At 45.5% G+C, this 13724-nt stretch overlaps 1 protein-coding gene across 1 annotated transcript in view; it reads right to left on the minus strand.

Moving 5' to 3' along the window:
- Nucleotides 1-293: 293 nt before the first annotated feature.
- Nucleotides 294-13724, minus strand: part of CCDC180 (coiled-coil domain containing 180) — a 76483-nt gene continuing 63052 nt past the window's right edge. The window contains 9 exon segments of the mRNA XM_025046542.1: nucleotides 294-559; nucleotides 1753-1888; nucleotides 2637-2742; nucleotides 4352-4463; nucleotides 4921-5058; nucleotides 5621-5781; nucleotides 8738-8879; nucleotides 9673-9739; nucleotides 12947-13024. Coding sequence (XP_024902310.1) covers nucleotides 428-559; nucleotides 1753-1888; nucleotides 2637-2742; nucleotides 4352-4463; nucleotides 4921-5058; nucleotides 5621-5781; nucleotides 8738-8879; nucleotides 9673-9739; nucleotides 12947-13024 — 1072 coding nt within the window. The 3' untranslated portion in view covers nucleotides 294-427.

Genomic DNA, 13724 nt, shown 5'->3' on the forward strand with positions numbered 1-13724 from the left:
AAGTTTTAATTATTTCATTTTCTAAGGTAAAGTACCAAGCATGACTTTTGGAAGTTATTTCCTTTAAAATACTGGTCTCAGTTTTAAGCGAGCCATTGCTTTCACCCGCCATCCCTGTTAACGATGTAAAACTCCTTCTTTCACCCCAGTCTTCCTCACTGGAATGGATGTTCACACGGGCAGGGCCACATTGTGTCCCAGTCACTGCGTGATGAAGCTACAGTGTTTGGCATAGAACAGAGATGGACGGGTGGGCGAGTGGATGGATGGGTGGGTGGATGGGTAGGTGAATGGATGGATGGATGGATGGATGGTTGGTAGGCTGGCTGGCTGGATAGACGGACGGCTGGGTGGATGGACAGACAGACAGATATATAAGGAAGGAGTCCATACAAAATGAGCCTTTATTTGGGGTAAGTCGAGGACGTCATAAGTACAGGCCCTGGATGGTGTGCACGGAGGTCTTCCAGCTGTCCCTCCAGCACTGAGCCTCCTTTACCAGCAACGTGTTGTCATCGTGGATCTTCTTCAGCTCCTCTTCAAATAATGCTAAATATTTCTGGGAACAAGGAGGCCACATGAGGAGGGGCTTCTGGACTATGTGCCCTACAGGAGCGGTGTAACCTGCCAGCAGGCAGCTTTAACCCACCCCAGGCACTGGCAAGATTTCCACAAGTCATTTCTCATGTAATTCGCCCAACAGCTGATCAGGCAGGTTCTGTTGTTTTCTTGTTTTATACATGGGGAAACTGAGGCTCAGAGCCTTGCCTGAGGTCACCCAGCTAGAAAGGGGCTGAGCAGGGACTAAGACCCCAGTCTACCGGGCTCTGGACTCTGCGCTCCTTCCTAACCTTTGTCCTGCACTGAGGCGTCCCTGGAACTCAGGCATCCTGGCTTCCTCGGGAGGCTGAGCACTCCAGGCCTTGAGCCCTTACTGAACTCAGCAGGCAGAACTGCCCCCTTTGCCTGGGACTTGACATGCTGGCCCAGGCCAGCCCTGGGCACGCTATAGGTTCTCCCTATACCAGGGTCAGCCTGTCTTTGGGCAAGACAAGGTTTCTCTCCCATGTACCAGGACCAAAGGTCTACACATCTTCAGGGCTTAGAGGTCCCACAGGTGGCATCTGGGTATAGCCTCTTCTTCAGGTAGGCCCCACGGGTCTCTAACAGGCACTTGGGTTCTAATCCTAGCTCTGCCACTCTGTAGGGGCATAGAAGGGAGCATGTTTCTTTAAGCCTCAATGTCTTTGTCAGTAACAGGACAATTCTGCCTTCTTCGTGAGATTATTAAGAGGATTCAGTGAGATGCCTCATGTTGAGAACAGAAGCTGCAGTAGGTGCTCAGTAACTGTCAGCTGTTCCATTCATTGCTCCCAGGGCCTCCGTGCCTCTGAGTAACTCTGTCCCCTTGCTCTGATTCAACTATTCCTCCTGAAAGCCTTCTTTCACCCCCCTCCCTAGTCTGGGTGGGGTGTTTCTTGGCTGGGCCCCCATAGCCCTGGGGTTCATGCCATCAGACCCATGCTGTCACTGGGCCTGGACATGACTAGTGGCTCACGTCCATGTGCCTGAGAACATCAACTGCCCTGAGTGTTGACACTGTACTCTGGGGCACCCTGACATGTATTATCTGCTCCATGGGCCAAATGTCAGAGCACCTGTGATGGGAAGATCCCTCCTTCCCCAGCCAGCCAAACTGAGCTGCCCTGCACTCCCTCAGACACGCCCAGCCGAGCCTGTCTCTCCGCTCACCAGGTAGACAGCATCTCGGGCCTCCACGGCTGCCAGGTGGCCCAGGGTTGTTTTGGTGGTGGTGATTGATGATGTTTTCCTGAGGAGGATCTTGTTTTGGATGGTGGCTTCGGTGGGTTTGATTCCGGGCCATTTCCTACAAACAAACATGCACGTAAAAGCCCCAGACTTGACTCCATCATTCACACTAACCCTGGCGGGAAGGGTTAGCATTTCTTTAAATATCTTAATGAAAAGAAAAACCCTTCTGAGCATTTAATGTTAAGCTGCTTCAAGTTATTTTTTGTATTTTCATATTGTTTAAATCGTGCGAATAGACAGTCTTGAGTTCTCCCTGAGGAAGGGGAATGTCACACCTCTAATTGCTTCCCTTTTCTGGGCCTTAGTCTCCTCATCAGTTGGCCGCCAGGTGGCAGTCACCAGTTCTTAGTCCCTTTTCCCTGCTGTGCTGTAAAAGCCACCGCTAAGAACTTAGCTGGGCACATCACCATCTTACTTCTTCCAGGGTCACATTCTTAGAATACAAGGACAGGCACCTTGAGAGCTCCCATCACATATGACAGACAGCTGCAGTGGTTCACAGTGCCACCAGTGACCCAGAATGTGCTTCACACTGGGACAGGCCTTCCTTTCTTTGTGGGTCCTTATCACATAAACTAATAGGGGCTAAGCTCTCAGTATGTGCCAGGGGCAGTCCATGTACAATCTCATTTAACTTTCTCTTCATAATGCCATGTGAGGTAGGCTGCCATGCCCATTTCACAGATGAGGAAACTGAGGCTTAGACCATGATGCCTTTCCCAGGGTACCAGGTCAGTTATCCCACTGTACTATCCTCAGCAAATACAGCCATCCATTGTATTCCTCCTGTTCTTGGCTCTCACCTGCTCCCCCGTTCAATCAAGGGCTTCTCACTCTCTTCCTCCAGGGAAAGTCTGGCAAGTTTCCTCCGTATGAGGATTGATGTTTTCTGTTTAGGGGGCTCCATCCCTGGCAGGCAAGAGATAGGTTACTGACCATGGCCTCACCCACGGCCTGAGCTCAAGGGGTCTACCTCGAACCTTATGTTTACAGAAATGAGGGCTCACCTCCCTCCTCCCCACTTGGGAGTCTCCCGTGGGAGGCAGAGCCCCCTCTCACAGAAAAGCCGAATGCACCAGATATGTTGGAGTTCTTATTTTACTATAATATTTACATTGTCTTTGTAATACCAATTTAACAAAATAATATGTTTTACTTAATAGTTTAATGGTAAATGGGCAACATTTAATAAATGATTTGAGTCTTTGTATAGTTTATAAAAGTAATATGCACATTATAAAAACTTTAAGCATCACTTAACCTGGTAAAATGAAAGATTTCAGAAATCTCTCACAGTCCCAGCCACCAGAGGTGACCACTGTCAACAGGCTGGTTCCTGTCTCTCAGACTCTGTCTCTCTCACACACATATGTGAGTACGCATATTTATATCATACGTGTTTTTTTTAATGGTATCATAGATAAGTATTGACTGTCGACTTGTGTTTTCACATAACAGCATTTCTTCCTGCTGCCTTTCCACACTGGCCCTTACAGACCTCCTGCACCCACATTAACAGCTGCACAGTACTCACTTGTACATCTCGACCACAAAGTATCCATCCAGTCCCCTCTACCTGGTTATTACTGTTGTTTCCAATTCTTTGCAATTTTAGTGCTGTTATGAATATGCGTGAAAAATCTTTGAGAAATTGTGCAAGTATTTCTGTTAGGGGAATTCCTAGGGTAATGACTGCTGGGTCAAAGGTGTACACGTTCAGACTTTTGACAGGGACTGACAGAGCGTTCTCCAAGAGGGTGGTGTCGATGTTACACTTCTCCAAGGGTCTCTGGCACTTGGGCTTCCTCACATTCTCAGCAGGGCTGGTTACCACTAAGCTTAAAAGCTTAGTGGTAAAAACTGTTGGTGAAAACTGATATCTTAATAACATTTGTTTTCGCATTTTGCATCACTTGTAAAGTCAAGCATCTTTTACATTTACTGCCACAAGAATTGCTTCTCGTGTTTGTCCATTGTCTCTTTTTACAAATTTGACCTGTTAGAGTTCTTTGTACAACAGGTATATTCGGCCTTCCTCTGCCCTTCAGGTTATTAAGAATATTTTTCCAGTTTGTGGTTGAGCTTTCCATCTTTTCACATTTTTTCCTTTTGTTTTGTTTTGTTTTGTTTTGTTTTGTTTTGTTTTGTTTTGACCACAGAGAAGTGCTAGCCATTTCCTTCATGGTTTCTGGCTCTCATCTCATATTTAAAAAGCTGTCCCTACCCCAAGATTATGAAAATATCATCTCATATTTAAAAAGCTGTCCCTACCCCAAGATTATGAAAATATTTACTGTTAGAGTTTCGTTTTTCACATATAATCTTTGACCCATTTGGGATTTTTTTTTTTAATTTAAAAAGTTACTTTTAATGAAAACAAACAAAAACTCATCAGTCCTCTCAGTGGAGAATCTGTTTTTATTCTGGTGGAATTGGGGGAAAGCAGACCCCTAGGCCCATCAGCCTATGCCTCACTAAACCCCTGGGGCCAGGGTACAAGGCTGGTGGTGCCACTTACTTGCAACCTGGACGTCATCGATGGTGACCACTTCATCTAACTGCAGCAGGAACTTCTCGGTGAAGGTGGCCAAGCTGGTAATGAAAAACCGGCCGTACTTCTTGGTAAATTCCTGCAAGAAATTCCTGGTAAATTCCTGGAAGAAAGCCCAGTGTCCAGGGAGAGGAACTTGCCTCCAAAAGCAGGCTGAGGGAGCATATGGAGAGCCAGCAGGCGAGAGAAGACCAAAACCATGTGTCAACTGTGTCCAAGTTAACTGGCATCGAAGATAGGAAATGATTCAGAAATGGCCAAGGGACTATTCACCAAAGAAGATATAAAACTAGACCTAGATCTTGAAAAACAGTTCTCATTAGTGATTTTATAATTAATTTAGAAATTTAAAAAATACAAGTTAAAACAGCCAATAATGACCATCTCCACCTCTAAAATCTGCCCACTTTCATGTCCTGCTTTGGCCAGGGTGCCAGCAAAAAGCCATGCTCAGTGTTGGTGGGCTATCGGTTAGGTTAATCTCTCTGGAGATAATCCCTCAGCACCTGGACTTGGGAGTCAATGGTACCACTGACCTCCAGCTTCTCCCTGGTTGCCGTAATTACGGTGTCCAAATCTTCCTGTCTTTTCTCTTCTACTTGACATAGAGACTCCATTTCTTGGAAATGGGCAGGGTGTCCGAGATTTGGTTGGAGACTCTGGGCATTTTTATCCTTCAATCAAAAGATCCAGAAATCAGCAGGGATTTTGACCCCACTGTCCTGATGTCAAGACCAAAAAGTCACTGGCCTAAGTCCTCTGCCAATTATAGCCATGGCCAGACTGATATGTACTCTGACCTGGGCGTGTGAAGGGCCATGTGTGGGCAGAAGAGTGGCAGAGAAGGCAAAATAAGGACATGGTTGGAGCCAACTCTGAGGGTAGGGAGAGGGTGAGTCGAGCATCTGTCCAGCATAATCAGGGCTTTAGTCCAATGAAATCAACGGCATCCACATCCCATGGCTGCAAGGACCAGGTGGACGATCATTGTTTATCTCAGTGACCTTGGCCACACGGAACCCAGCCTACCCACCCATTACATCCAACAAAGAGTTTACTGAATGCCTTCTATGAAGAAGCTGTTGTTCCCACTCTCATTTTTCCATTGGCGTCCCTCAGCCCCCACCTAACAATCCCAAGCCTGGCCCATCGCCTTCCCTGATGCTCAGTTCTGCCTATGCCCTGCATCCAGGGCCCCTGGTCCTAGAGAGGAAGGGCTAGTCCTGGGGCCCTCACCCTTCTTGTCTCCAGTTGCTTCTGATAATCCCAGAACTGTTTCCGGATCTCTTCGATGGAGGCACAAAATTTTTTCCAGTGCTGCTCCTTAAAATTCTCCATCACCAGCCAACACACCTGGGGTAGCAGCTCCTCAAATCTCCTCATCTGGGCTCGTAATTCTGTAGAAATTGGGGGTAGGGGATCAGGGGACAGGACTGAGCAGAGCCAAGTTACTGAGGTGATCTCTACAACAGGGCCCAAAGCAATTTCCCAAAGAGAAAAACTGGTCTTCAATGTGGTAATAGCTATTTCATCAACAGGGGTCCTGTGATCAAACCAATATAGAAAATACTGGACTAAACAATTTCAAATGACTTCCATATGCTGCGGGATTTTTTGGCTCATTTAAAATGCATTGCGTCTCTCAGCAGTTCTGTCTCATCCCTTATCTCTTCAAATATTGCCTGACTCAAGTCTCCTTCCTCTCCCTTTGGACCTCTAGCTATATGCTAGGCCTCCCCTCTCCTCTATATCTCTTTACCTCTCTCCTCAGTTTCCATCATTGTTTTTCTGTGTTGTATTTTGGATATTTTTGTTGGATCTATCTTTCAGTTCACTGATTTCACCTTCAGCAGGGAATAATCTGATAGTAAAGCCTTTCATAATTTTTAAATTTCAACTATTTATTTTCCCAATATAGGAGTTCTGTTTGGTTCTATTTCATATCTACTTGGTCCTCTAATAAATACACTCTTTTATAATCTGTCCGATACATTTAATATCCAAAGTCTTTACTGGCCTCATCCTGCTGCCTCTTGCCTAAGGTTCCTTTTTCCCGCGTGTGTGTGTGTTGGGAGTGGGGGTCTATTTTTACTGTGGGCTCTTATTCTGGGCATGAGACTCCCTGAATTGAAAGCAGGTTTTTCTAGAGAGGACTTGTAGTGTCTCTATTAAACAAGTATCTGAGCACAACTAACTCAAGGTCACTTTAAGCGGAGGTATCAGCAAGAGGTCTTGTGGATGGTCCACAGAAACAAAGTTGAATTCAGGTTTATCTCAGTGTGACTTATCTCTGTTTTAAAAACCACATAAGGGCTGGCTTATGGTCATGGATTCTCATTGGAGTTTTTCTGCTGCTTCTTTACCCAGTACCAAGGTTTTGAATAAGCTAGTTTTAGTTTCCTTCCAGTTGTGGGGGTGGGAGGAGTGGTTTTTGTTTCATTCACTTACTCCAGCACGTGGAGTCCCAGTTTTATGTGGCTGTGGTCTTTCAGACTTTCTACTTTGGGAGGTCTGGGGCTTTGTCTCCTTTTCCCAATGCCCTAAAGGCCACAAAACAGGGGCTTAAATTCACCTGGGCGTCAGCAAAGCTCTTGGGGCAATAGCCAACATTACTGCTCAATTTTATCTCTTAGAGTTCCTATTTTATTTAATTTGGGGGCCTTATGTGTTTCTTACTTTACAGCTAGCTCAATGCATTTAAAAGAGTTCATCACAAAAATATTCTATCCAGCATTTTTGCATGTTTTCAGTGGGAGAGTCGGTCAGGTAACTGGATTCCCAAACTGTAGGGAATGGAAGTGTCCATTTAGTGTGAACTGTCAATCTTCAGAGAGGGACATAATCTGCAGCATTTCTCAAACTGATTTGTCCACAGAACCTTTCTTTTGAGGAGGATCGTATAGGATGGGATCCCACAGAGTTCATCTAGGAAAATTCTGAGCTAAAGAAACAAAATGCTGTCTGTGGTTTCAATTCTAGTCATTGTCCAACCACAGTAATGAGAACTATGGCAGGCTGTTTCCTTTGTATACAGCAGGTCTATGCAAGGGGCTTGTCCTCAAAAATGCCTTGCATGGTGGTTTTACAGACAAGGAAACTGAGGCTCACAGAGGTGAAGTAACTTGGTCAAGGTCATATAGCTAGGAAATGGCAGTGCTGGGTCTTGACCCCAGGTCTGTCTGTCCCACAATTCTCTCCTTCTTCTACCCATGCTGCCCCTCAACCAACATAACAGTCCTGAGGTTCCCTGCCTCAGATGCAGGAATAATTAGGACTTATAACTGTACAAAATACACATGGCTATGGACAAAGACACAGAGGAACATGGAGAAATAGACAAAAGGGGGGCTAATGGGCATGTTTTCACAGCTCCTTTAATGTCATTATAATAAATGTAAATGGAAAGATGCATTCTACCTGCCTGTTTTCATGCCCCTATTCCCCAGGAGGCTGTATCTACCAAGTTCATCATAGCCCAGCACAGGTCAGGCATACAGTAGGTGCTGTGGAAGGATTCTTCAAATGATTAAACAGAGTTACCATATGACCCTGCAATTCCATTCCTAGTTAGACACCTAAGTGAAATGAAAACGTGTCCACACAAAAACAGGTACATGCATGTTCACTGGAGCATTATTCACAATGGCCAAAGGCAGAAACAACCAAGTGTCCATCAATGAATGAACAGATAAACAAAATGCGGTACATGCATACAGTGGAATATGATTCAGCCATAAAAAAGAATGAAGTGCCGATACACACTACAACATGGATGAAGCTTTAAAGAATTATGCAAAATGAAAGGAGCCGGACACAAAAGACCACATAACTATATGATTCCATTCCTATGAAAGCCCAGACTAGAGAGATTTAAAATTTCTGGAGACAGAAAGTAGATTAGCGTTGCTTAGGGCTGGGGAAGTGATGGAGAGGCAGGGGGTTCTAAGACTGACAGTGGCCATGGTTACACAACTCTGAATATACTAAAATCCACTGAATCGTACATTTTAGATGAGTGAATTGTATGTATGTGAACATCTCAAAAAAGCTGTCAAAAATATCTGTGCAATGAACAAAACATTTTTAGTGATACAAATCACCATATTTCTCAAGAAAAAAGAAGCTTTGGTGGGGGCGGGGATAGGGGCACCGTTGTTTCTCCTGGTTAAATCTGATCAAGGTTTTCACTTAATTCTAAGATGTCAGCTTTTTACAGGGGGGTGGGGGGAGGGCTCCTCTACCTCCATGGTGACCTCCAGGTCAGGAGGGTAGCATGCAGGCCCGGAGGCCCAGGCCTAGATCAATCACTAGCTCTGTGTCACACCCTCAGCTGGCCTGCCCGCCCGCACCCACCTATGAGGCAGGAGTTGTGGTACTCGTTTGTCTGGCTCTGGTACTCCAGGATCTTCTTGCCGATGTTCTCTGCGCACTGGTCAAAGGTATCGTACATGCAGTCAGGCCTGGTGACTGAGCGCTTCTCTTTCCGATAAAACTCCTGCAAGAGAGGGTTGACAGTGTGTGAGCAAGGACTCTCACTGTGGGACTCTTGCTCATGCTCCCAACACCCCCTAGCCTTCTCTCCTGCCGTCCCCTATGCTGGTGGCGCTCTTCCTGCCTGTCTGCCCTTCTCACCACAGCCGGCATCACAGGGCTATTGCACGGCACAGGTGAGTGAATGGCAAAATTCTGTTTATCCTTCAAGACCAAAATGGAATCTCATTTCAGTGACCAGGCTGAAAGCTTTCTATGAAACTCCAAGCTGGGTACTAGGCTGGGGGCCACTAATATGGATGATCCAGAGGCCCTGTACTGAAGGCCTTCACAGCCCAGTGGGAGGCAGACATCCCTGTGTTGCATGTGCTGGAACTGGGCACTGGGTAGCTCTGATTGGAGGAACCCCAGGTGCCTGCTCCTATCACCCCTCCTGTCTCTCTGTGTTGCCGCCACGTCGGCCCCACTCTTGCTGGGCACTGACCTCAGGGACAGAGATGGGGCTTGTTCACATTGACACAAATATTTCTTCGACACTAACTGTATGTCAGATACTAACTGTATGTCAGTATCTGACATACAGTTAGTGTCGAAGAAATATTTGGTGGCTGAATAAATGGATAAATGAATGAATGATGTTTAGCTGCGTAGCCCTGGTCATGGGGGCTGGCATCCCCTTTCCTCAGTTTTACCCACAAGGCCATTATCAGTAGATTGCAGGAGGCAGAGGCAGCTGGGGACATGTGGCCTATGGCTTGCAACAGGGCAGGCAGAGGCCTGTGGGCAGCAGTCCTCACCTCTGCAACATTCAGCAGATGGTCGTTGTCCTCCCAGAGGAGGGTCAGGATGATCCCTTTAAAATCCCTGCAACACACGAGACAGATCCCTGAAGGGCCTGGTGCAATCACACCAAATACTGTGGACAGAACATTACGAGGACTCAGCAGCCCAGCCAGGATTGGAATAGGACTGTTCATGGGATGCCCAAGCATGTGCCCACCTAATACTTCCATTGTCAAGTTTAACGCCTCTTGTAAATGACGAGATAGGTCTGGCCCCTTCCAAGGATCTCTGCTCTCTTTTGGCCCCACCACTCCTTGTAATTACTCACTCCCACCCCAGGACCTTTGCATATACTGAGTCTTCTCCAGAGAATACAACTAATTTTCCTCTTGGTCACACTTGTTCCTGCTCGTCCTCAGATACTGGCTCAGTGTCAGTTCCTGACTGCCTTGTTCTGATGCTCCCAGAGTGGGCCTCAGTCCTACTGCATTCCACAAAGGGGGAGGGGGGAAGGGTTGTTTGAGATTGCTCCGCGTGACTGGCTGATTAACCTCCATTTCTCCCTGCAGATGATAAAGCCCATCAGAACATGACCTGTGTGTGTCTGTTTCCTTCACCAGGGAATCCCCAGCCCCCATGCAGTGCCTGCACTTATACACTCCTCACTATTGGCTGAAAGAAGAAATAACGATTTCTTATAAATATCAATCAAATGAGCAGGACTTGCTGTAGGACCAAACATTCTCCTTCCAGCACCTCTGGCCTTTCGGTGCCAGTGTACAGACTGGGGCTTTATTAAACAAATTTACACAGATCTAGTGGATATTCTTGTCCAGTTAGGTCAACCATCTCAACAGTAAGACTGAAGTAAAGAACAGATGTATTAGAACTACATGTAGCTGCAGGACACTTAATTTTTCACGATTTCTGTAAAGTGATGGCAGCGACTGTTGTAAACACACTGTTGTCGGCCAATATCTAAAATACATGTAATACGTTCCTTGATCTTTCATTTTAAAATTCCTTCATCATAATTAAAGAAAATTGAAAATATGCTGAAAAACAAGAAGGAAAAATGATGACATTTTATTGTATTTCCATTTGTTCACGTGTATGTTTCATTCTGTTCTTTCCTTGAACAAGAGGAGGAACCAATGAAGACTCTCCTTGACCAAACTTTAGACAGGCTCCTCTGAGCCCACTTTCCAACTAGGCCTCATCCGTGGGCATTGTTTTTGGCCTGTTGGGTTCCGCTTTAGCAAGAACCCTACTAAGTCAGTTTAGAGATAATCCCCCATGCTTGGTAGCTGATGCCCCTGGGCTGCCTGCAGCGAGAATCCAGTTAAGTAAGTTTACCATGAACCCCACTACCATTGAATTTTCCATCCACTGACCCCCCTCACTCTGCACACTGGCTATATATTCCCACGGTCCCTGTTACATTGTGAGTGGAGCCCCATCTCTCCCCTACTGCAACAGTCCTGACACCTAATGCAATAGTCCCACTTAAAGTTTTCCGTACTGTTTTAACGAGTGTCAAAATAATTGTTTCTTTAACACCTCCCACCTGCAGTGCTTCGGAGGAACCATCACCACCCTCCCTTGATACACTGGGAACTTTCACTAAAATCTATTCATATATTGGTTAATCTCAAGCAAAATATGGAATGGACCTGTTTCCCTTTCACTTCTTTGCATTCTATTGAGCGTTTGCTCCTAACTTTATTTCCTCCTTCGGGCATGGTCTCTTCAAATTTTTCCCTTACCCTACTGAGTTCTCAAGATTTCCTAAATGATTTGCTGGAGGACGGGGAGGGAGCCAATTTTTAAAGGTCTTTTTCTTTGTTGTCCTTATCTACCACCATTGTTTCATGGCCGGTTGTTATCTAACTTTTAATTGCATTTTAAACTCCAGAGGAGTTTAAAAATTTGTTTGCCAAGTGTTTCCATCTTTTTCCTTGTGATTTTTTTCTGATGCTTCTCAGTGTGACAATCTTATATTAAGGGAGGCCTATGGGTAACACTTGGGAACTTGTTGGCTCCTCTCTGTAGCTCTAAGGGGAGGGTTCTCTTCAACCTACCGTGCAGAGGGGAAGACTGAGGCTTGGGGAGAAGTCCCAGTTTGGAGGTAAAAACATGATCAGTCTGATTCTATTTTCTGAGCAATTAACTACTGTGTTAGTCCAAGAAAGTCTCCCCGCTGTGAGAAATTTAATAAGTGCTTGATTTATTTATTTCCTGTCTAGCTGATGATTTTTCTTTTTAATCACTAAAAACACTGTGGTGCTTCCACATCGTGGAAATATCATTCATACCATTCAGCCATACAACAGAGGAAACTGTTGACACACTTGACAACTTGGATGGATCTCAAGGACATTATGTTGAGTGCCAAAAGCCACCCTGAAAAGATTATATACTGTATGAGAACACTTATGTGACATTTCTGAAATGACAAAATTATAGGGATGGAAAACAGATTGGTGGTTGCTCATTCTAGGGTTGGCGAGGGAGCGGGGTGAATGTGGCTGTAAGGAGCAGCAGGAGGATCTTAGTGGTGGTGGAAGAGTTCTGTTACTGGATTGTGGTGATGGTTACACAAGCCTACACATGGGATAAAATGACAGAAGTATGCAAAACTGAGAGAAGGAGTCAAGGTTTTAATGATGTGGAATGTCAAGGAGTGTGTGGGGCAAGGAAGCGTCTAGCTGCTGATTTGGACACGACTTCTGGGCTGTCTGATGTCAAAGCCACCCTTCTCTGCATGTTCCCAAAACCCCGGCGATGAGACCTTTGGTGCAAAAAGACTGATTAGTGGGGAGTGCTGTGATGGTGGGGTTCCCTGATTACAGGGAGGGGGGCCAGTTGTACACCTGGACTTTTCTCTGAGTGCTTTCCATTTTCAGAAGTTAGAATTTTGTTAGTTTGATTGAAATGTAGCCATATTAAGTGGAGCAGATTTTGTTTTATTCACTGCAATTAAAATAAGGGAAAAGAGAAATGGAGATGAGGGAAAGCGTTAAAAAAAAAAAAACACCAAAGGGGTATGCCGCCCTGCTGTTACAAAATACTTAGTTTGGAAAATGTGAAGTTTTGATAAAAGTATCTCTGAACAAATTCAAGTGAAATGGGCTGAGACAAACTGACTTTGACCTCTACCTGCCCCTTCACCAACCCCTCCTGCCCTGCCCTCTACTCCTTATTTTCCCTTCAGCTGAGTCAGGTTTAGCCACCCCCAGATGGAGACAAGAGGTTAAAATAGTTAAAGGAAAAGGCATTGTCACTTACGCAGCCAGAGGAGGTGGCCTCTCCCCGAGCACCTGGTACTTTTTGTCCATTCGATTCGGCTTGGAGTACCGTGTGATACTGTGAGACAAAGGAGGGTCAGGGCTCTGGAGGCTGGGAACAGACATGGGCAAATCTGGGCCTATAGGAGCCCTGCCTGAGTTGCTAGAGGTGCTTGGTCTGCCTTTGGGGCAACGTGACTCCTGTGTCTGGGGCTGGATCCTTCAAGATGCCTCTCTTTACTCCTCATAGCTCTGGAGATGACCTTACTGTGGGGATGGAGCCCTTGCCACTGAAACCTACCCAGGGCCATTGAGAGGGGGCAAGTGGTAGAGGTGCTCCAGCCCAGAGATTTGAATCCTTGCTTCTCTGTGGTGAGGCCCCAAAGAAAAATAGGTTGAGCCACATGTAGGATTGCTAGATTTTTAAATAAAAATATAATACTCCCAGTTAATCTTGAATTTCAAATAAGCAATGAGTAATTTTTAGCGTAAATATGTCCCATGCAATATTCGAGACATACTAAAAATATTATGTCTTTTATCTGAAATTCAAATTTAACTGGGCATCCTGAATTTTTATCTGGCAGCCCTAGCGACATAGATTTCACTCTGTAACTGCTGAGAGACTGGATATACAAATAGACAGGGGCTGGACCACATATAAATACAGAAGTCTAACCCATAACCTGCAGCAATATGCCTAAGAAACCAACTCTTTGTTATAATAAACAATGCGGGAAGCCAGCCTGCTGTAAGTCAGACTCGAGAGATGGTATCCT

The sequence above is a fragment of the Pteropus alecto genome, unplaced genomic scaffold, assembly GCF_000325575.1.
Source record: "Pteropus alecto unplaced genomic scaffold, ASM32557v1 scaffold114, whole genome shotgun sequence".
Lineage (NCBI taxonomy): Eukaryota > Metazoa > Chordata > Mammalia > Chiroptera > Pteropodidae > Pteropus > Pteropus alecto.